Source organism: Calonectris borealis, chromosome 4 (genome assembly GCF_964195595.1).
Source record: "Calonectris borealis chromosome 4, bCalBor7.hap1.2, whole genome shotgun sequence".
Classification (NCBI taxonomy): domain Eukaryota; kingdom Metazoa; phylum Chordata; class Aves; order Procellariiformes; family Procellariidae; genus Calonectris; species Calonectris borealis.
In genome coordinates, this window is record NC_134315.1 from 49,701,018 (window position 1) to 49,724,701 (window position 23,684).

The 23,684-nt window shown below is 39.2% G+C and overlaps 1 protein-coding gene across 8 annotated transcripts in view; it reads right to left on the reverse strand.

The window, feature by feature from the left end:
* Positions 1-2,672: 2,672 nt before the first annotated feature.
* The window catches only part of TRIM2 (tripartite motif containing 2), a 73,662-nt gene continuing 52,650 nt past the window's right edge, over positions 2,673-23,684 (reverse strand). Inside the window, exons 7-12 of one of the 8 annotated variants that reach the window (XM_075149477.1) lie at positions 20,611-20,714; positions 19,133-19,300; positions 12,666-12,834; positions 10,958-11,028; positions 8,137-8,277; positions 2,673-7,127 (exon numbers count right to left, since the gene is read on the reverse strand). In XM_075149477.1, coding sequence (XP_075005578.1) covers positions 6,975-7,127; positions 8,137-8,277; positions 10,958-11,028; positions 12,666-12,834; positions 19,133-19,300; positions 20,611-20,714 — 806 coding nt within the window. In that variant the 3' untranslated portion in view covers positions 2,673-6,974. Of the gene's footprint in view, positions 7,128-7,899; positions 8,278-9,361; positions 10,492-10,957; positions 11,029-12,653; positions 12,835-19,132; positions 19,301-20,610; positions 20,715-23,684 lie in introns of those variants that run through there. The other 7 variants (XM_075149476.1, XM_075149481.1, XM_075149475.1 and 4 more) reach the window with 7 other exon arrangements.

Genomic DNA, 23,684 nt, shown 5'->3' on the forward strand with positions numbered 1-23,684 from the left:
AGGGGGACTCATAACTGGGCCTTTCTATTAGAAGATTGTTCTCATTTCCCTGTGATTTTCTTAAGCTTTAGCAGTTTGGGCTGAAATTTTCTATGCTAGGTGTCTGACTGAGATTTCTAAGTACCAGCCAAAACAGTTTTTCACTGTTCTGAGGTAGAGAAAATACATTGCTTTGTCAGTGTTAAAATATGCTTAGATGAGATGAAATTTGTACCTTCCTTCATTTTGCTCTTACAAATCTGTAATTAAATTACATTTGTAAATTCTGTTTTGAAAGGACATTAAAGTGACATTGGCAGGCAGGAAGGTTAGGAAGTAGGAGAATGAAAATTGTCCTACTTTTTGTTCCTTTCGTATATAGGCACCATAGTGCAGTCTTTAATTACATGAGCTATTTTTTCAGCAGAAGGGAAGAATTCAAGTTGAATAGCAGATCAGTTTATTTCCAGAAAAGTAATAGCAAACCTTCTGAGTCCTGTGGCTACCTCCCACAACATCTGTATGACTGACAGCAAAAAGATGCTTCAGTAGAGCTTGAGGCTGGAGGACAAAGAGAGCTGTAGGAGATGCTCACCCATGGGAGGCGATACCAGCTCCTCTGAGGTCCCAGCAGTCTGCGGTGGGATGTGGCCGGGTATCAGGAAGGAAAATGGTCCATGAGTATCCCACACAGGCCGGTCTCTGCAGCATCTGCTGCCTCACTTCATCCTCGGACGAGTGTTTGGGCTGCAAGCTGACGTTCTCCCTACAAACATCTAACCTGGTGAGAAATGCTAGCTGGCCCTCCTCTAAAACTTACTGCTTCCACAGCTTTGCTAGCAGAGCTGCTGAAGTAAGCACTTACCAACTCACTGAGGTGGTAGCTTAAATACTATTTTTTTGGTAACTAGGCATTTCACTAAAAGAACAAGTGAGCATTCATATGCCTGGCTCCGCCAACAGATCCGAGGGTCAGCACCCTTCAACTGGAGGTAGCAAGGAGCAGCAAATGGTGGGTATCTCTTCCACCAGCACAGCTGGGGCCTGGGGAGAACATCTGTCCACAGAAATTACATTGACTGTTCCAGTTCACTGAGGTAAGTTTTGTCTGGTGCAAATTAGGGAGCATTCACATGAACTGTCAGCAAAACTATGGGGATCGTTAACTGCAGAGCAACACAGCTGGATGTGAGAGAGAACTTCAGCCTAAGGAACAATGAAACGTTAAGTGGTTAGCATTCTGAAGAGAGAGATCCTGGCTGACAATAAAAACACATGCACCTTTAGCTCTTTTGGCCTTCCTCTCCCTGACATTGTTTCTCATTGGTGAGACTGGGTTCTGTATTCCTGTTTACAGAACTTCTGCATTTGGGTCAGTATTCAAATAAGTACCACGGGAAGGCCAAAGAGGAAGTTGGCCATTTACTGCAGAATTTTCCTGGTAAAGGGCAGTGTTCCCCAGTCTCAACGTCCTGCCTGCCTGTCTGTCTCATTTTGCTCACTGATGGAGAGCCTCTGCTGTAATAATGCAGGGGACAGAAAAAATTTCTAGCGAGAAAAGATTGGGAATGCCACAAAAGTCTTGTCTACTCAGCCCTGCAGCTTCAGGGTATCCTGTGCTATCTCTTCTTCATGGTCTTTTATGCATGGGAAGGAGCAGGTATCCGCAACTCTGAATATCAAACTAACACTGCTCTTCTTCAAGCTCTGAGGTTTTTTTGCTGGCAGCCAAATAAAGCCCCTTGTAAGCATCTGAACCTCAGGGCAGACAGACAATATACTCCAGTCCATTCAGCACCAAGACCATATTTTCTGGACATATATTCATCTGAAGACTGACAAAGAAAAACAAAATTGGTCCATTGTGTTGCAGTAGGCCTGCCTTCAGGAAAAAAAAGGCCTCAAAACGTGACTGCTGACATTCCCTATGACTTGCAAGAAAGAATAAAACATGTATTCCTTTAGAGGGTTTGGGGCAAGATCCATGAAAAAGGATGGCTGCTCTGTATTTCAGCTGTCTCACTTCTGAGAGTCCTGCCACCGAGCAAACACACATCACCAAGTCTGACCTCTCTGGTCCCCTCCAGCCAAATGATGCGTCTGAAGATTCTCTCTTACTTCGTGAGCGAGTTCCCAATGACACTGAGTTCTCAAAGGGTTCAGGTTTGGAGAGCTCATCAGTGACCAAGACGACATATGAACTATGTAAAATGAAAGTTAACATGAGCTGAAAATTTGTTCTTACAGGAAAGGAGTCAGAGTGAACTCCTAAGGCAAACTTTCTGTTCTTCGACAATAATTTATATTTGGTTTTCTGCAGCAGACCCTTGAAGATTATAGCACAGCACAGCTGAAAGGTACCGTATACTTCCATGATGCAAATGGAAAAGCTTACGACTCAGAATCTTACTGCCGCCAATGAAAGTGTTCATTTTGATTACTGAACTGAAGAAGGAAGGGAGGAGACAAGGAAGCTCCAACTCCCCACCTTCTTCCCAAGAAGGACCCAAGTCCCTCTTTCCTCTGTGTCTACATAAAAGCTTAACACCCGTGAAACAATCACAGTTTTCTTGGCTTGTGACCTGTGGTGTCAGGTCGGGTTTTTTGGAAAAAATTAGCCATCTTCCTGCATTATGGGGCTATTTGAGACATTCATATGAGATGTATGAATAATAAATCCTCAACCATGAAAATAACAGAGGAAACAAGCTTTATTATTTGAAATTTTTGTGCGTGGTAAAGGTACACATTTGATTCTGGTTTTCCTACATTTCCAAGACAAAGTAATTTTTTTTTAATCATCGGCTAAAGCATCAAGAATACTGTGGCACACAGGAAGCTAAAACTACACACACACACACATACACACACACACAAAGACTTTGATGCACATCTTTCATCCTTGACCTTAAGGAGACAAAGTTTGTATTTAGCCTCACAGGGATTTAAAAAACCAAAAACAACAGCAAAAAAAAACAAGTGAAAAGAATATTTCATTATGAGTGTCAAGAGAGTGCAAGGCTTACATGTACACAAAACATACAAGATTTACGTACAAAGATGGAATGTACAAAAACTTTTAAAAAAAATAAAGAAAAAAGACAGCCTCACTTCTAGAACTGGAAAGCTACAGCGTATCAAATGGTAGAGATTTCTAACAGGGGCTGCTGCCATACACTATGCGGCTTAGGGAACATTCCCATGTCATAACGCCAAAGCAAAAGTGTCAGGGTTAAGGCCGTGTTGCTCACAAACATCAACCAAAGTGCTGTACATTCATCAGAAACAACACAACCCGTTAGGAATCTTTGTACTTGGTAGCACAAATACCTTTCGCGCACTCTCCACAAACAGGCCAAAACAATCACTGCTCACAATTCTTGAAGAAAATTTTCAATGTACATCATGATTTCATAACTAGCTGTCACCCACAACCGAAAGTCATTTCTTTATAACAAACACAACATATTGGGCACTTATAGTTCTCATTATGGCAACACTAGATCCTTAGTTATAAAAAATATTGACATAAAATCGAAAGCCCTCTAGCTTTTACAGAACGGAAGAGCATTTACTAATAAACAACTCTCCATCTACATTAGGCAAATGCTTGCCTAAACCATTTTCCTTTTCTTTGTCAGCTACATTGCTGCTGGTTTAGCCTATGTAAAAATCCCCTACTGTTTATACTGGATTTATCTGAACAGATCCTTTTATTCTGTTCACAAAACAATGAAAATACAGTTGGCGAGTTTGTCCTAAAATGCTCCAAATTACACAAGATCTGATAACCTTTTGAGATTACTTTTGAGTTGAAGATTAGTTAAATGAAGCACATACTTTCACCATGCATGCTGTGCTGCTAGTCAATTAGCATTCCAGGGAAGTCAAGGGAACATTTGGTTATACCTGAAATCTGGCAGCAGAATGCCTATAAAGCCTTTAATAAATGCTAACAACTCAGCAAATCAAGTAGTGCAATTTTGACGTTCACTTAATTGGATGAGGAAAAAAATCTGCCAGTTTTCTAGAACAGAATTTCTGCTTTGGTTGCTCTTTGTAAGGTTTGGAAGCCAAGCATTTTAGCTAAGTTGGCTTCAGAAGCACACCATAAAACCAATGTGTTTCTCAGTTTCCCGGTGCCAGGCAGATAAGGTCAGACCTTGGAAGGGAATGCCCTATGCCACTGAAGTTGAAATTGTAGTTGGCACCATTTGCTATCAGAAGGAACTCCAAATTAGTGACATTTTTCAGGTGCAGTAAGTGCTGCTCTGGTGATAAATGTCTGAAAACCCAAAAGACTATTCAGTCTTAAAAAAAAATCCACATCACCTCTAACAGCTGTTAGCTGGGTTGTGTGCAGAATTCCATATTTCATCAGGATGCACTGGGTTCACATAGGTTATATAAAATCTTGGTAAACAATACTGAGTCAAAGGGACTGAAAATCTTTTGAAGAAAAGTGTATACATGGAATAGTACAGTCTTAAGTATATGTTTTTATATATAGGTTAGGGTCTGATTTCCGTGCTTTTCAGAGTTCCTGGCAACAGAGGATTTGGCAATGTTTCCTGAGTGGAAACCATGCAAGTTCAGTAAAATGTTGTTATAAAAATCCAAATTTGGAACTGGATTTGATTAATATTATCCATAACTGACAGCAACAGCACAATTCTCATTTTCTTTTTAAGTTTTTATTTCAAAGAACCTGTGCAACCTCTTCTCTATGTTAATAAATACAGTTAAAATGCTACGTACCTTTTCTTCATTGATAAATTCGCCATTTAAGGGCATTCCAATGTCAGAAATTGTTTGTTTGCCAGAAGGTTGCTTATAAGGACACTTAGAAGGAAATTACTTGATCATCAGAAAATTTGATCTACAACTTTTTTAAATTTTGATAGGACAGTTAATTGTGTAATGACTGAGATACCATCTTCAGAATTTTAGGACAAACTCAGTTCAAGCAGAGGATATTTTGTTCTCTTGGTAATAACAAACTTGAGTTTTAACATTTCAAAAATGTTACCACCAGTTTCTTAGCTGCATTATATAGTCCAAACCTTAAGCTTTATACACAAAATATTTATTCCAATGAAATAAGGAAACTTATCTTTGCATGGAATTTGTAAATTGGCTCTATGTGCAAAAAATAAAGAAGGGAAAGAAGAGAAAATATCTTTAAGAAACAGTAAGTAAAAACCAGAAAAAACTCCACATTTAAGAATCTTACAAGTCAAATGCATCTTTACAAAAAAACCATTAGTTTTTCTCAAATTAATTGAAACAACCACCTTAACCTTTTCAAAATAAGACAAATACTTATAACGAGTTGTTTAACAAAGATTTCTTTCCATTTTGCAAACATGCTTAAAATACTCCCTTGTTCCTGACCCAGTGCCCTTTTGTTTCAAGGCCCTAAAAGTGAGAAAAGAAAGACAGTACTTCCCAGGTTATTGTAGGCATTGGCAGCAAGCTCACCAGCTCCTCAAACGAGGTTTAAGAGTGAGCACCACTCTATCTAGATTAGGCTACAGTAGCAATTCCTCCTTTGACTACTGGATTTAGGAATAAGAATAAAGCCAATCCTACTTTAAAAAGGACAAGTTCACACTTAAGAAAAACATTAAAAACAGAATCAAGTCATATGATTGTAAGCATTTCCAATTAAATTAATACTTCAACAAAGAACACAGTAGAGAGAGCCGGCAGGAAGAAGGAGGGACATTTTTCAGAGTACTGCCATTGTCACATGGCATACATACGTTCCAGTTTGTGAAATAACCTACATTTACTTTTTTTTATCTTTGTGTCAATCAGTCATACATACATACATACAAACAAATCGGAACAAATCTCACAGTCCTTATTTTGTCCTCTAACAAAATTCCCTTTGATGAAAGACTTCAGGAATTGGTTCAAATTCATTCTTATTTGTAATGTATTTTTTCTCATGTAAAAACAAATAGCTTTGGTAACCCTTGGCTTTCCTATACAACCTCTGTTTGCCACAGTTCCTTTGGTTGTATAATGTAGGTCCTCCGTAGGGGTACCTCTCTGGCTTTCTGTCCTGTGTGATGCTGCATTTTATTTTATTGGTTAATACAATGAGTTGCCTTAAGGAAACATGGCAATGAACGTGTACGAAAGAGTGGCACACATGAGGTTAATTGAGTTGACATTGTAATGACCCTGATTGTAATAAACTAGTTTGGTGTCAAAAGGTCTGCCGTTACACAGAAATACAGCTCTCACTAATGTATCAATACAATTAAGTTTTTCCAGAGCTTTAGAAGTGTCAGGTTTCTGCAAAGTCCTTCCAGCACATTGAGCAAGAGGAAGAGTGAAAAACAAGCACATGAAACAATCCTTCATTAATCCCTCATGAGTAGGGAATTTGCATTGATTCTCATAGTGCTAAACGTTGAGCTGTGTTAGGTCTGACGGTTAGAGCTAGACGAATTTTGTGAGACTTAACCTTATACTAAAAGGACCTACTTGTTATAGATAGTAAGACTGAAGAATGTTAGAAGTGTAATACCTACCATGATAATGAGATCTAGACGATTCCCAGGACCACCTCTGAGTTAAATAATGCATAATAATGATACTTCTTCAAATTTGGAAGCTCTAAGCAGGAGCTACCCTTCGCAGTCTTCAAAAAGGTTTGGGGACTTTTCCCAAATTTTTCTCATTTTTGCCTAATTAGTTAATTCCAGTTCCATAAGTTGCAGTTTGCATTTAATATCACATTGTCTTTATGAATTCAGTTAAAGAGGATTTTGTGTATTAACCCTTACAACAAAAAGTTCAGTGAGAAACATAAGAGGTGCAAATCCTATGTAAACAAGGTAAGTTTGGAAATTAACACAAGAAGTCCATAAGAGACTCCTTCATTATTAAAAATGAACTCAAAGTAGGAGATAATCTGCACTGGATCTCTAGGACCAGTCTTTTCTTAAGGGTGGACAATTATCCAGCTCCAGAGCTCATTGCTACTGTAAGTATCGATAGACCTTGAAGCAGTGATTTCCAGAGTCTGCAACTACAACATGGCCATCTGAAGTAAGGGCCAGACCTTGGGGACCATAAAGTGGGTCAGCAGAGGTGTTAATGTAGGATAAAAATGATCCACTTCCATCAAAAACCTTTGAGGGCGAGAAAGCACAGAATAAATGTTAGGAATAAAAAAGAAAAGTAGCGGACACAAGTCTGCTCTCAATTATACCATTATACTTCTCATTTCTGAAATGGTTGACATACACTAGAAGAAACAAGGGCAGAATCTGATCTGTTACTCTCATAATATACAAGTTTATATACAAATGTATTTTCTTATTAAAAAGAAATTAAAGCTGCCAGGATCTTTGGCAAGAATTAAGCATGCAATGAAATAGTAATAAAAAGAGCACCTTGGCTGTTCCTTGTTCTAAAAATAGCCAACTACAATAAATCAAACTCAATCAGGAACTCAACCAACACCTTGTTTTCCTAACAAATATTACTGTTGTGGCTAGTATGACTCTTAGGTTCCCACACAGAGAAAACCAGGGACTTGTTTACACTGTTGACAGTGCTTCCTGAGAACAACTCATATGCAGCTCCCTCATTTTTATATTCAGTGAAAATAATACATACACTTAGTTATTTATTAGGTATTCTTTGGCAAATAAGACTTTGTGATTAGCACTTGAAAGATAAAAAGAGTGCAACTCTCATAACTTAAAAGCAGAATATTTTCTCAACATTTAAAAAAGATGATAAAAATCTGCTGCATATGCCTCAGGGTCTATACTTTCATATTTTCCACCATGTCTCCAATCTTCTGTTATGGTGATTATAAATTACTATCATCTCAGCAATGCTTGCAAGTCTCCTAAGTCATCAAATAGCTTTTGGGGAACTACTTGGAGACAAAAGCCTTGGTCACAAGAACCATCAGAGTTGCTAGCAGTCACACTGGAAAGTCCACGATCTGACACCACCGTTCTAAAAGTGGACAGACCAGCAATGAGGCATGTAAAAGGCTGTGTTAGAAACCACATCACTTCTAATGCTGCTATCCTGTTTCTTGGGAAGTCTGAAGACTTCAGTGGCCAGAGTTATCAATCCATTAGTTTTCCTGATCAAGCACCTTTGAAATACAGAAATTTCTACCTGTATTCGGCTGTTTCCCCAATCTGCTACGATAATATTTCCATTAGAATCTACAGCTACACCAGTTGGTGCATTAAATTGTCCATTTCCTTCTCCATTTGATCCAAACTTCAGTATGAATTCTCCCTCCTGGTTAAATACCTGTATGGGTTAAAACAAAAACCTGAATATGGCATCGTATCTAATATTAGTCATCTACTACTACCAGTTCACCTGTTAACAAAACTGGGAGTTGAATAGTTCCCAGGAACATCCCCCCGATACAGCCCCCTAAACTCCCCCTACACACATACCCCCTACACACACAGACGCACTGAAGATGGGAGAAAAGGTGCCCATCTCTCCCTCCAGCTCCATTACACTGTACAGTATTTCCCTTCTAACTTAAGATCAGATTCATCTCAGACACGGGGGGAGGATGCCAAGAACCACTCTGCAGCTTGTGCATCTGGAATTAGGAAGAGCTGAGCGCAGATACGGCACTGGGAGTCAGTCAGAAACACAACCGAGCAGATGCGTTCTTCTCTGACTTTCATAATCTGACACATATTGAGAGTCACGCATGCTGCTCTCTGTATAGACAGTTCAGCAGCTGAATTCTCTGTGATGGTAACAGGTTTAGACAGCAGAAAGAAGGAACCGATCAATGACTGTTCTGTCAGTGACCTGGATGCACTAATGGGACCAAGTGAGATACAGGATGTGTCACCTACATAGTACCATAGCCACCTCTTTATTTTGGTCCATCTTGGACTCAGGCCCAGCTGTGCCACAAAGTCCAACAGTGTTTTAGAGACCGGCAGTGGCTTGCACAAGAAAATGCAAAGACCTGACAAGTGCCAAGTGCACACTGAAGTGCTAAGAAGGTGGAAGATGTGAGGAAATTATCCTATTCTTGAACACCCACAGTGAAGAGAAAAAGCATTTGGGGGAGGAAATTAATGAAGTACTAGGTTGGTGCCTCAGATGATGAAATAAAGTATAAAAAAGTAAACTAATAAGAAAAAAAACAGCTAAAGATGTATTGCTTTCTCCCTGGGTTAAAATGGGGATGGTGAGTGACCAAATGAGAGAGGAGCCTACATTAAATAGGATTTTCCATAGAAGATGCCTGAAGGAAGGAACGCACTTGAAGGTTAATGGCAGAGGGGGGATAATGTTGCTGAGTGAGGATGTTTAATTCAAGACACTGGTGGCAGGAAGAGGCTTCGGGACCCGTAAGACTGAAATTTATTTATTTATTTACAAATTTATTTCTTACTTAAAATGAAATTTACTCTCTGCTCTTTGCCCCACCATCTAACAAAAGATAACAGCATCACCCAGATTATAAATTACTTTCCAAAGCGTCAACAATTATCTGTACCGATTTAGAGAACACTACAAAAATAAGAATATTTTCCAGTTAGTACCAAATTGTAACAAAAAACATTTTTATCCCATTGAGTCACACCAGAGACAGACGGGAACGCTCTGTTCTCATTAGGAATGCAATAATTATAAATTCATTAAGATGCCACACTTCTTGCATCTCTTCACTTGCTTTTTTCATTTTAGTTTGCCCTTGTTGTTAACTCTCTCCAGGCATTCTTGTTACCACGGCAAGCCCTGCTGGTGGAGGGGTAATTTACGGAGTCATAGGCCTCCTGCTGCTAAACCACGTAAACAATCTGCTTCAGGGCTCCTGCAGCAGTCTTGGTTTCTTTGTTGTAATCCAAACCACATGAGTTGCTACTTCCTCTCTCATTCCAAAAGGATACAAGAGCAAGGTCGCTATTCAAAAGCTAGATGATTCAGCACCGCTCAGGACATGAGGGTGTCTATGCTCACACAGTGATTTCCTATTTCAGGTGAATGTGTAAGATTTATCATTTCCGTTATGAACACTGAAGAACTGGACAGAGGGTTTATCTTTGTGTTCAACCAGAACAGGCAGCCATTGAGTGAAATCCCAGGGATTCCACCGGTGCGTGGGACCAGCGCCCATGGCCTGAGAACCCATGCAGGACAGCATTCTGCTGCCCGTGTCCTGCTGCTGCTGCTGCTGCGTGTTGAGGGAGGGAAAAAGAGCATGGAAAGTGACTGGAAGGGAACGTCACAGCCTGAAAACAAACACGCACAGGTAAGTAATTGCTGAAATGGCCTGTAGCTCCTTCATATACATTTTCCATCACATGACATCTCAACATGTATCCTTGTTTTGGTTTATTATTGAGACAAACAAATATACCACCCTATCTTACCATGCCTGTTCACAGGCCATAAGTCAGGACTTTCCATGGGTGTAAGGACTAGTGGCCAGTTCTGCCCAGCGCAGGAGGTACTGGATGAAAACTGATGGTCTGTGGTACACAGCTGTTAAGAGTATCGGGTTGTAAATGGATCCAGTAATCTTAAAGCTTATAGGTATGGAATTAAAGATTGTCAGGTATCTTTACTTTGTTACAATTTTATTCAACTAGTAATGTGGGAAGCTTTTACTGGGAAATTCAAAAGCAGTTACCAGACTTACTTAAAATAGGAAAGAACATAGGCTAACTAACAGGGTTGGCAGAGCGCTAATAAAAATAACTAAGTTGATATTATTTATCTCAGGTACAACTTACGTTTAAGGAATTGAATTAGAGAACATTATAGTGGCACCAAAGGCAACAGATTATATCCCCATTAAGCAATGCACTCCATGCAAAGGTCTCTGAATGTGCAGTCCTTACATCACACTCTATATGTGATCTCTTTGTTTTTAACAATACTTTATTTTCCCCAAGAAAGTGCCATGATAAAATAAAAAGCCTTCCCAGTTGCCATTAATTGACAGTACCTTGACAGAATGGTTATGAAAATCTGTAACGATAATTTCATTGTTGCTGTTTACAGCTGCAAAATGAGGACCTGCAATGCAGAGGAAGAAAAAAAAATAATAATAACACTAAATCAAAAAGTTTGCTTAGGCCTGCCAGAATATTATATTTGGTTTCTGAGCAATAATAGTCCAGTTGGGAATATCAATTTCAAATTAAGAGTAATTTCATTTCATGTTTTAAAAAGCTCAGCATGCCTTTTTGTAAACACAAAAAATTTCAACCAGCTGTCAGCTAGTGTTATCAATAAGCATTGTTCATTCCTTCGTCTCTCATATACAGATGACTATGTAGATGTTTATGTATTTATTAACAAGACAAAACATGTAGTGCTTAGGCATAAAGTTGTGTATACACTGAAAATAGTTCTCAAAAATGTTTATGTAAAGTCTTAATTGAAATCTTCCATGCTTTGTGTGCTCACTTCTTACAAGCATTTGAGCAAAAAAGTTTTAGAATAAATACAAAAGTTACTTAGAAGAACACTATCAGGGAAAAACGTGCATTTTTTGCTTTACTTTGTGTATTGAACCATGTGTGCAAACTTGAATAAAAACCAAAAACAGGCAAGTACCTGAATCAAAATACTTGGTGCTATTTTGAATTATTAAACAGATCAGAACTCAGTTTCAATTTTCACAGTTCATCAGTGTAAACTATAAAAAGGGTGAAAACCTTTGCACTGAATACATTCAAGTAATGACAATTCACCTGTTTTATGTAGCCTACCACTGAGAAGAGGCAATACATTTCTCAAATGCACTGTTACAGAGTATTTGCACACTTATTTTCAGGAGGTATTCTTACAAATTTTAAAATGAAAGAAATTGGACATAACCAGAAAATTTTGGTGACACTTAGCTGTGTTAGAGCCAAAGCTCTTACAAATTATGTATATGGCACTTGCGCCATAAGACATTGCAAGAGAACTCAAGTAAGATAAAAGCAGTTATACCATTTCTCTCTTGTGCTGTGAACCAGTCAGAACATCTATAACTACTTATTCAGTGACCCAACACCTGCAAAATGACCTGCCTATGTAATTTGGTATCTTCGTTTCAAATTTTGAAAGAACAGCTATTCACTCAAAATATACCAGTTTTGGGTTTTTTTTAAACTTAATTGCATGTTCTAATTGAAAGACACCATGTGCAAGCAGTCAGTTGAATGTCAGTGGCAATTTCCCCAAACTGGCGTTTTCCGTTTGCGTAACTGTGTCTTCCTGATCTCCATCTTAACACTATCCCATTACACTCATTTTCTAATGGGAAGATACCACTTAGGGGATTGGTTAATGTGTATCTGATCATTGGAAACACAATGCATGGTGTCTGAGTTGATTATCATGAACAGCTGAGTGTGGGCATTACAAAGCATTTATAAAATGCTAGTTAAGATCAGTCTGTCTTGGATCACTGATCTGAAATGCTTCCAGGCACAGAGAGGTAGATAAAACAATCTGGTTACAGCTACATTTGCAGAACAGATGTTGCAGTCTTCCTGACCAATTAAACAAATGGTGAAGTGAATAGGAGCTGTATGTTTAGTAGAACCTTTCCACCCCAGGAAAAAAGACTAGGATACAGCGTCTTCAACATGCTCAAACATCAAGCAAATGTGAGCAGAAGGGGCAAGAAAAGGGGATTTACATATTACCATCAAGTGTACCTGCAAACTGCTTGTCACCATTTCCTCGACTACCAAACCTGGTGACTATTTTCCCATTCGGCTGGAAGATGAAAACACAGCATGCTTTATTGTCCACTACAATTATATGTCCATTACGATCCACAGAAACACCTTTAGGGCCCATGAGCTTTCCAGACCCAATTTTGGCCTAAAAGGGAAAACACAAAACAGAAAAATATGTTGGCATGATGGAAATAAGTTAGTACAATTCAAAGATTGTATTACAGGCACACAGCAGGACGGAGAGACTTTTTTGTCATTAAAAGTTTCCCAGAGGGAAGTGATTGTTTTTATCAGCTCTTATTGTGTACTTCATAATTTTTTCTTCAGCTGAAAATAAAGACTGCTTTCTGTCTGTCCTTTCTGGAGTGGCAGATCTGCCACCTCGGCAACGGAGTCCAAAAATACAACTCATGAGAAACACAATCATCAGATTTGTATGTCTTGATAAAAACTACAGCATCTGTCAGAAACCATCACAAATGGCTGTATTGCCAGCACTAGTGTACCAGTAGGATAGACAGACACGCATAAAGGACTTCTGCCTCCTATTGCATGCTATTCCTGAGTCCAGTGACCACCTGGTTATGGACAGGGAAACATGCCTTTACCACTGCCTGCTACATCAAAGCAGTCAGAGCTCACTGTTGGAGCATCAGAGCTGGGTGGGATGTAGGCTATGATGTCCTCTGTTGCTTTTCTTGGGTGAATGAGACACCATGCAGCTTCTGAGTGCTCTTGGAAAGAATTTGAGCAGACCTAACGCTCAGGCTCACCTCTATATCTTCCACCAGATCCACGTGAGATTGCTTCACTTGCTGCTTAGACACATGAAGTGTCAGCTGAAACCCACGAAGGAGATAGGATTGTGCTGCCAAACAGCAAATAAAGTAATCTTTGAAACACTAAACAAATCAAAGCTTGCTCCTGTCTTAGATAAATAAAATTATTTCCATCATTTTAAACAGGCCTTGTGACTACGAAGAACATCTGCCAGCATAATCAGCAACAGCAGGGGAACTGTATACAATATTCCATATTGTATCAATGGAAAAACCTTCAGTGGAGATGAGGTGGATCTCACACACAGTGAGTTATTTGGAAAGACTAGAGAGCTGTCAAAATAGATCAGAAAACGTTAGAAGCACAGTTTAGTAGGATCAAAAAGAAGGGGATCTAAGAAGGGGATCTAAGCAACAGCATCCCATCCAGCCCAGCGCAAGCAGAAATGAGCTACCTGGGCATATACCCAAGAAGATTCTAGGATCACCTTGCAACCCATTTCACATTTTCACCATTCTGCTGTTTTTTCAGGCAGAGATTCTAGAAACATAAAATCAGTTGAGTTTTGACCTTTCAGTTAAAAAAAGGCTGTAAAAATACCACCTAATTGTTTGGGGGGTTTGTTGTTGGAATGCAGCAACTTGCTTTCTGTTTTGTTGTTGTTGTTTGTTGTTTTGTTTTGTTTTTTTTTTAAACGATGGACAGATTTGGAAGCAGTTATCCAGGTTGTTTCCAAAAATCTGGTCTCCTGCCAGCCTCTTTACTGTGCTGGACAGGCAATCCACTGAACAGGCTGTGTGGAAATTATGGATCCAGAACTTTCAGATCCTGTAGTAATTTGCGAGAGAGACATCCTACAAACTGAGGTCCATCTCTATGGTGGAGAACATAATTTCCTGTTTCCATAGGAATTTAAATGAAATCAATACTAAGATATTAATCATCTTTATGAAACAAGACCATGTTTTCACCTCACTGCCTCAGCAGGGTGGGACAGATCACCACCTAGAACAAGCAATGCTTCTGACTTCTCTGCCCCCCCCCCCCTTGCAAGTGGTGAGGAGTTGCTGAAGCTCTGTTAGTCTGTGACTAATTATCAAGGTGGGACAGATTATAAGGCATGGAGAAGATCCATTACCTAACTCGTTTCCCTCAGTTCCCTAATATTTTCAAAGCAAACAACCATGTTAGTATCTGAAGGAGCTCAACTACCCTTAGTAAGCCCCATGCTCCTGTTCCACGGTACATTCACATGGGTGGGGTTGCAGGTAAAAATAGAAGCCATCCCAAAATAAAGCCATCTAGGTTCCCTGAGGCTGTCTGGTACAAAGTCACCACTACGCAACCTCTTTCAATGTCAAATAAAGAAAACTCCAAGGGAGTAAATCTTGCTTAGCCAACATGCAATGATCATGTGTCTGTTTTATGTTCAGGTACATATAGTCTTATAAATTGCTAAATATTTAGGCAAAAACCACCTAATTAAATCATGCAAAAATATCCCCAGGAAAAACTATTAAAAATTACTTTGTGTTCACCAGGGGAAAGAGATGAGGAGACCTACAAAATGTATTCAGGTTTGCATAACAACAAAGCAGCAAAAACATAAACCAAATGCAGATCAGTCGATTTATTTCCTGTGGGGCGATTAAATCATATTCCCTTCTTTCCTCTGGGATCCCCATGTGTTTGTCTGCTTGTGCATTGCACCACCTCCTTACCATCTTTCCAGGATTCCTATGGAAAAATGACTCAGACTCATGAGTACGGTGTCTTCCTGCCCGTATAAATACATATGAAAAAAAATCATGAATACATCACGTACTACATTAATGGGTACTCAGTGGTGAGAAGAGTAATAAAAATCACTATTCTTGGGCCAGGATTTAAAATACAATTCACAGGCAGCAAGAAATTATGCCCAGCTAGAGTTTGCAGTGCTTTTTACTAAAAATCTCTGTTTCCAGTTTAGATCAAAATATGCTGATGACACATTACTGGATCTGGCTGAACATATGCTTTGTATATTTTTATTTCAGAAGGTTTCTTAGAATTATAGTTTGATTATTTAGAACAGCACATTATGAAACCCAACAGTCACTCCTGTTAAGTGTATGAATAGAAGTATTTTCAGACTTTTCTGCCATTGGAAATGAATAAAGTGTAATGAATCATCTGAACCTTAATACAAGTAATGTGTTTAATTGAATTCAGTCAAGGACATTATGTCCCTTATTTTATAGGCTCTTATGAATTTAGACTGGTTTTCAAATATGTGTTTATAAAGTCACCCTTTATAAAGGGTGGAAAGTATTCTACTGTGGGATATTCCTAGAGGTAAAAAAATCAGCTAGCCTACATAAAAATTTACAAAGACTTTTCCACTGTAGAAGTAGGTGTGTTAGGACTTTAAGTTTAACTCCACCAACCTTGTTGCTGTCTGAAAGGTTCACAATTGTCAGGAATTAATTTACAGACTTTCAACAGACCTTCTTTTCCTATTTGAGAACTTCCCTAATATGGAGATACAGCTTTGTCACACATTGCAGTGTCGCACAATAAATGAATTTATCATTCATGTGACTGTCTTAATTCAACTGTGACCACTTAACCACACTCCACAGAACTATTCCTATCTGAACATGCAACCAGCTTCAAGCAGCTCTCTTCTTAATTCTTCTAATGAGACAAGAAAAAATAAAAGTCTGACAGATAAAATGTTTCCTTTCATCTTTTCCCACTCATCTAAACCTGATCTTGACTTGCAGCCCTATTTGGCTGATAACAAGCTATCTTAGATACATCCCTTCAAGACTAGAAAGAAAGTAATTCTCTCCTCAGAGGACTGAGAATTGTTCTCTTGGCCCTGTTCTCCAGTTCCTTCACTAGGTTTGAACACCACCACTGGTGCAGCAGCTGATACTGCTGCTTCAGCATGCGTTCTCTCCTCAGCCTAGCAATGTCTTCTCTAACAGTTTTCTTAAGCAATTTCAGAATAATTTACAGAGCAAGCCAGCACTGTTATCTGCCTTTTATAGATGAGGAAAATAAAGCACTGGGAAGTGAAATGGAAGATTACTAGTCACCTGTGAGACCTGTGGCATAGCCAGAAACAGAAGCCCCAGTTCCTAAGACCCTATCTGAGGCTTTATCGTTCACAGGATAATACAGCCTTTCATTTTAAAAGACTCGTGTTTTGGTGTAACCTTAGATTAGGGTTTGTCCACCTCTGCATTATGCAAGTTTTACAGCCTTGAGAAAACGGAGCTCTGTCTCTGTTGCTACCAGCGACTGAGGAGGGTGACACTTTTCTGCCTGGCAGTGGAGGTTGCTAGGGTGAGTCAGCCCAGTGCTGCAATCAGGGAGATGCCTGGGCCTGGCTCCAGGGGAAATTTGCCTTCTGGCTCACATGACTATTAAAATGCTGCTAAGGGAGAGTAAGTGTAAGTAAATACAGAAAGAAGGGGACAACAACAAAAATAGTTAGAATAAGTTTGAAACAGCCCCCTGATAATGCTGAGTTAACAACTAGCAGACCACCTGCATCAGAGATTATATACAATGACTTGCATGCACAGTCCTTTGAAGGGAAACACCATTACCCCTTTATCTCTCTGTGTACCTTGGCAAGCGTTGCCCATTTTAATCTGACAAAGCGCCTCTAAGAATTACCATTGCCAACACACAAGGAATTTCAAGGCTTTGCCCAGATTCCCACAGGCTAGATCTGTTATATCCATGTCCTGTGCTTCAACTATATGATTATGCCTGCCCTCCATATATAAAATGCTTCTACAAACATTCGTATATTTTTCTCTCATAAATACAGCCTGTTGCATTCAATCTAAAAATAGTATTTTATATCATTGATGTTTCATCTCTCATTTAATCAGTCTACTCCCAAGAACTATAAAGTCCGATGCATTAACTTGTATTAACCACCCAAACATTGCCAACTTTACACAGCTCTTGCAATCCAACAAAAACAAAGCTAGGCTCCACATCAGAGGAACTAGCTTAATAATTCATTTTTTTCAATACCTGTCTCCCTGCTGGTAGTGTATAGCACATAGGGTCCTGGCTGCTCCAGAGCCATGGCTTCTTCTTCCAGAGCTGGCACCATCCAAAATGCTGGATTTACAGCATGTCTTGAGAAGGAAGGAAAACGAGCCCTCCATGCTCTGTGTCCAGATCAAGCCAGTTCACATTAAAGATGTTAATAATTATTTAAAACATACTTAGGTTACTCAGAGTATTTGGATTCTTAACTAAATTACATCTTTCTTTGGTTTTGTTTTGGTGCCTTCATTTCATTCAAGGACTTTGGCCAAAACCAAGGTTTTCCTGTGTAGCTGTACATTTTCAAAACTACTTGACAAGGGAAATCACATACTCTGCAAATGCGAGTAATTTATATTTTTTTAACAATTGCATTGCATATTAGTATTGTTTTACTTTAGCTTCAAGTCTACACAGGATCTGGATACTTTTAAAAGCATACATGTCTGTTTCCCAGATGGAGGTCACTGAGGACTATGCAAGCACAATTGCTTGTTTGCTATAGCATTCATCACTTTGCAAAGACTACTCAAAGGAAGGCCATTTCTTGGTACACATGTGAGCAGCTCAGGACCTGAGCTTTTTGGTCATTAGGCTGCCAGAAAATTAGCCAAACAGGCAATTTCTCTCCAATGCAGGACTCTAGAACTAAGTAACTACGGTACAGATTTCCCTGCAGGTCCTTTATCTCACTGAACAGTGTACTGCTAACCTCTGCTATAGGTGGCTATTTCTAGCATGCATCGCCAGACTTGGTAACAAGCATTCAGAGAACATTACCAAATGGAGACAACCTTTAATTCTCTCTGGAATTGCACCTGAACCCAAGCAAAATGAATATTGCAGGTTGGCAAGCATAAGTGTAGTGTATTAGCTGCCTTCTTATTTTACTCCTATTAAAGGGATCAGAGTTGCTATAAAAATAAGAGGTACGCTTTTCTCAGAACTTCTGACTTCTGAAATCTAAGACATTATTACTGCCTTTCAGTTTTTCCAGTGCACATCACCCCACCTAAAACACTCCTGCCTATGCTGTAGCACTGGAACAACATCCTAGGTTGCCCTTCCTTGCATTTATTACCAACAGGATCATAGACGAATTATACACTTGTTTTGCTGATACGTATGGAGTAAATAGAGGAAGTCATCATCAGTCTGCTACCTTATTTTTCTCCTCCATATGTCACTGAAGAGCCTCATGTCCTCCTCATAAGTTTTTATGTGTGTCTGTGTATATACATATATGCACACGCCTTTCTGTATAATCAGAATACTAATGATATGAATGTTGTTGAGCTCGTCCAACTAGACTTGATTACGTTACTATCCTTGACTGTAAGTTACAGAAAGGCATCCAAGCACCTAGTACATAGACCTGTAAAATGGAACATACCGTCTCTATTTGGTATAACATTAGCATCACAGCTGTGACCTCTTCCTATTAATTATATAACATGGCTGTGTCATGGGTTTCCACATCACAACAATGGAATTTGGACTAAGTTACAACCAAACTATGCAGTTTCTTGACAAAAAAGACCCATTACTTTGCATTCCTTTGTAAGACGGAGAAAGCTCAGGAGAGTTCACATGATAACTCGTACCTTAAATTTTCCATCTGATGAGAATATGCTAACCCATTTGTTATCATAATCTGCAATAATGATGTCACCACTGGGATGCACAGCCACTCCTGTTGGCCGCTGCAACTGGCCGGGAGACCTTCCTCGTATGCCAAAACGGCTTTTGAACTGACCATCATTGGAAAATATCTGTAACAGAAAATGTGCATTTTAAAATTAAGTCTGCATAATAACATCATCTCTTTCTTGGAGCTTAGATTTTAGCAAGTCACTAATGAACACTATAGTCAGGAACAGAGTTAGGAACATGAAGCACTTTTACATGGTCCATATTTGAAAGTGATATGCCTAATTTAAGAAGAGGCTTCCACCTGGACCCTAATTTCAAAATAAAGTAGTTCTCTGCACTTACATTGCACTGTTTCTTCAGTGATCTCAAAGTACTTTACAAACATTACTGCATTAAGCTTCACAATGTCCCTCTCAGCTGGAAGGATGTGGTATTACTCCCATATTAGAAATGAGGAAACTGAGGCACTGAGTGACTCGGCCACAGTCAAACACTAAGTCTGTAGAAAAGATAGGAATAGAAGCTAAAAGAAAATTTCAGAATTTAATTATTTGACTTAGGGATAAGTATTAGGCCATCTCCTGAGAGACGCTTTAGCCATGCAAAATTCAGTCCACTGGTTGTGTCCCCAAGCCAGGTAATTAGACATTGAAGTTCCTCTGAAGTGGCTGCAAATTACAAAGTGTGAGGGTGCTGATGAAAATTTGACTCCGTCTCTTTGAAAAGGCTTGGAAACAAGTTCTTACTGCATGTGGCTTTGCTGGTTCTCATACTGAAGAACAAGCCACACACTGCTGCCTTGTTCATTGCTACCACACGGGCAGCCTGAAGAGTGATAACAAATTGTTAATGATAAAAAAGATACATGGCAAGCAACAGAAAAAACACAGCTTGATTTTCACGCAGGTTACAGAAGCCAAGAAATCATGGGTGTCAGGGGTGCTACCACAGAAAAGATTTGATCATGATATCAGACAGAAAAGTCAATTAAGCAGACTAAAAGCCATTTGAAAATGACATCTACATGGGTTTGTTTGTATTTGTATTTGCTTAAGAAATCATATTTGTGGCACCTTGCCCTAGATTTAATATTTGGAAACATGGAGTGATAAATTTACAATGCAAAATTATATTTACAAAAAGGTGTTTTTCCGGATTATTGCACCGCTTGTTTTCTTCATTCATTGCCAAACATCATAAGGAAGGGAAATAAACTCTGATATACATACTAGATATAGTGTAGATCTGAAAAAGATAGCTGCAGGTCAAGAAGATGGAATGATAATGGATGATGAACAAGCTGAGCTTCCTCTGTATTTTCTATATCTGCTTGAATTGTAAAAAATGTGTCTTTCCTGGAGTACAAAGAAGGTAGAGGTGTGGGGGTAGGGAGAAAAAGAAAAATACTGGAAGTGGCATATCCTCATACCTGCACACACTGGTTGTTACTGTCTGCTATTAATATTTTTCCATTTGTAGATGCAGCTACTCCTTGAAGATTTGTAAATTCCCCTTTGTTTCTTCCTTTGGTGCCTAAAATTGAACACAAAGCACATAAGAAATCAGGTTAGACAGGACTAATCAGTTAGGACCTAAATGCCAACCCATTCATTTGTTACATCCTTGATCTATAGATTTCTATTTTGAAGAGTTCTTATCACTGCTACAACTTCAAAGAACCATCTCAGTAACAGATCCACAATTCTAAGTACAAGAAGGGATTGCTCTTAATCTTTGACATGTATGCCATCTTAGCCCCCATCACTGTAATTACCTCTTTGGCCTTCACAAATCAGAGTGTTCACAATTTGCCTCTTGTGTGAGGCAACTAGTAAAATGTTTTCTCGTAAGTGATGGACTTTTTTTAAATTGCAGATTTTTATTCAACTGAGAAGGCAATGAAAGGGGAGGTACTATGGGAACATACAGACAGAGGCTAAGATAAGAACCTGGACAGATGACAAGGTTTTAGTACAATTAGCTAAGTCTCCTCAGTGAAATCACAAAGTTGAGATAAAAGATATCGGTGATCACTTTGGATGGGGCCATTTCAAGCCAGGGAAGTTTCCTATTCACTCATACACAGTTTTCAGTCATAGGCTTTAAAAATTCCCTTCAAAAGGAAACTCAGATGAAGAACTGGTTTTGATTGATTGGGACATGTGGGCCAAGGAAGACCAACACCTGGAGACTGAATGCTTCTGCAAAGACCTTAGATTGTTCTAATAAAGTAGTATATACACACAGAGGTCCCATTTTTACCCAGGACAAATACAATAATGATTTACATAGAACTGTAAGTCTTTTCGCCAGTGGCTTAAGGGGATAAGGAGCTGTAAAATGTCAAATTTTCACAAAAGTTCATTAAGTTAAATGCCTTATTACTTAGATGTTTGTTCTGAGACGTTCTGAGGAGAGTCACACAGCAAACTGGTGTCTTTAAAAGGTCAGCCCTAAAGTGGCTGGTCCAAATACACCTGGAGCACAAGAACAGTATCCAAATTCCTGCTTTGTTTGTAAAGGAGGCTCAGGGGTCTTTAGACAAGATTGCATTTATGATCTTGGGCCCCAAGGTTATTCATAATGAATGAATGAATTTTGAAACAAAAAGACTCTATAAGCTGTTCTTTCCAAGACTTGGATGCAGCACTATTTTTCCCGGTGAAGTATTTTTACAAGCATTCACTGGCTGCGTATCAGACATTAATTGGTTTCAATATATGGTTTTAACTGAAAAACTTGTATTTCATTTTAGTGAGTCCAAAATATCCTGGAGCTCAGTGATTAAAACTGTTCTGACTGTGATGCCCAATAGAAGACATACATATTAGCTCTAATTTGTATTTAGCTTTCATTAGGGATGTGTATGCTCTTAACAACCCTTCTTTCTGCTGTGGTGATGACTCTGGGTTGCCTATTTCCTGTCACTGCCTAACAAGTAACATTTAATTCCTCTGCACTTCGTGCTGCGAACGGTTTGTTTTCTTGAACTCCATGTTTACATCCTCTGGACAAGGCAAATACTTCTCAATTTTTGTACTGCAAAGGGAAAGTACATATTCAGGGAATGGTGAGTTACACACCAATTACATTAACCACACTCAAAACATTTCTGTGTATTCTTTTAATGAGCAGTGCCTGAGGGACGCACACAGTAATTTTTTTCCACCATATGCTAATGATAAGTTTCCTTTTTGCCTTTTAGCCAAAGACAATGGATGAAAAGGGAGAAACATTCCTTTTACTACTGAGAGTAAAGGGAAAACATTTGTTAGAAAAGAGGAGGCATAAGCTAGAGCATCTGGAACCAACTAGCACACACATTATGGAATGTATGCTCTTTACCCTTAGAAAAATGTCCTTGAAAGTCAAGGAATTTCATTTTTAAAGATAAGAGAGACCTATATAAAGAGTTACTCAGAGTGTTCTTCAGTGGGACCTTGTAAACATACATCAAAGGAAAAATAGAAGAAATTAGCCAGGAATGCTATAGTCACATTTCACAGTAAGTTTAAGAAATAGTAATTTATTAGCACAGCGTGCAGATGAAATTCAGCTCCATGCAATGTCCCTGTACATAGCACTTTGCAGCTATTAAACCCATCTCATAGGTCCTAATTTGCACACAGGCCTTTATACAGTCGCCTCTGCGGTGGCACAAATTTCTCTGAAGAAGAAAGCTGAGGTTAGTGAAACACAGCTTATTTCCTAACTTATGTTCAAGAGGAAAATAGATAACTTTGAACTTTCTGATTTGAATAATTCACTATGCCAGCAAAGATCTGAATCCAAGCACAGGCAGTGGCAGCAGTTCAGATGATGAGAGGAAAGCTTGTATTAAAGTAGTCAGCCTCTGGAAAAGCAGGCTCCTGCAGCTGACTCCGTAATACCAAAGGATGATAGCTCCTTCCTGTAAGTAGAGATTCCTGCCTTATAAACATACCTGCCTGAGAGAGAGTCTTCAGCAAATCTTTCACTGCAAGAAACCATCCCTCTCTATCAAGACACCCCATGCTTTGTCCTCTCTTCTCTCAGTCATGCGCAGTCACCCATCACTCCTCAGCCTAGGGAGACACCAACATTTCAAATGCACAGGGCTGGGGCTAGGGAATAGTTGTGGGATCCTCATGCCAGTGTTTCCCAAGCAGCATGGTTTGGAGATAAAAGGCTGCATCCTTCGTGCCTGTCTTTGCCCAGCCTTACCTCCCTCCTGTTCTGAGCCACTGCGGGGCACAAAGGAGGAAAAGCTGTTTTACTGCAACTTCTGTGGCAAGCTGCTTGGGATTGGGAGAGGACAGCAGAGTTTTCAAAAGAGCAGGCTTGAACAGCGTTATTAGGAAGCAGATCTGTGGCCTATGGAATAGCTCCTTTTATACCATTTTTGTATACAGTTCTCTAAATAAACAATCAAATTTGCCTTAGCCCTATCTAATTCCTTCTGGTATCACTGAGCATAGCCTGCACAAACCAATTAATTTAGCTTTGAAGATACGCTTTCAACAA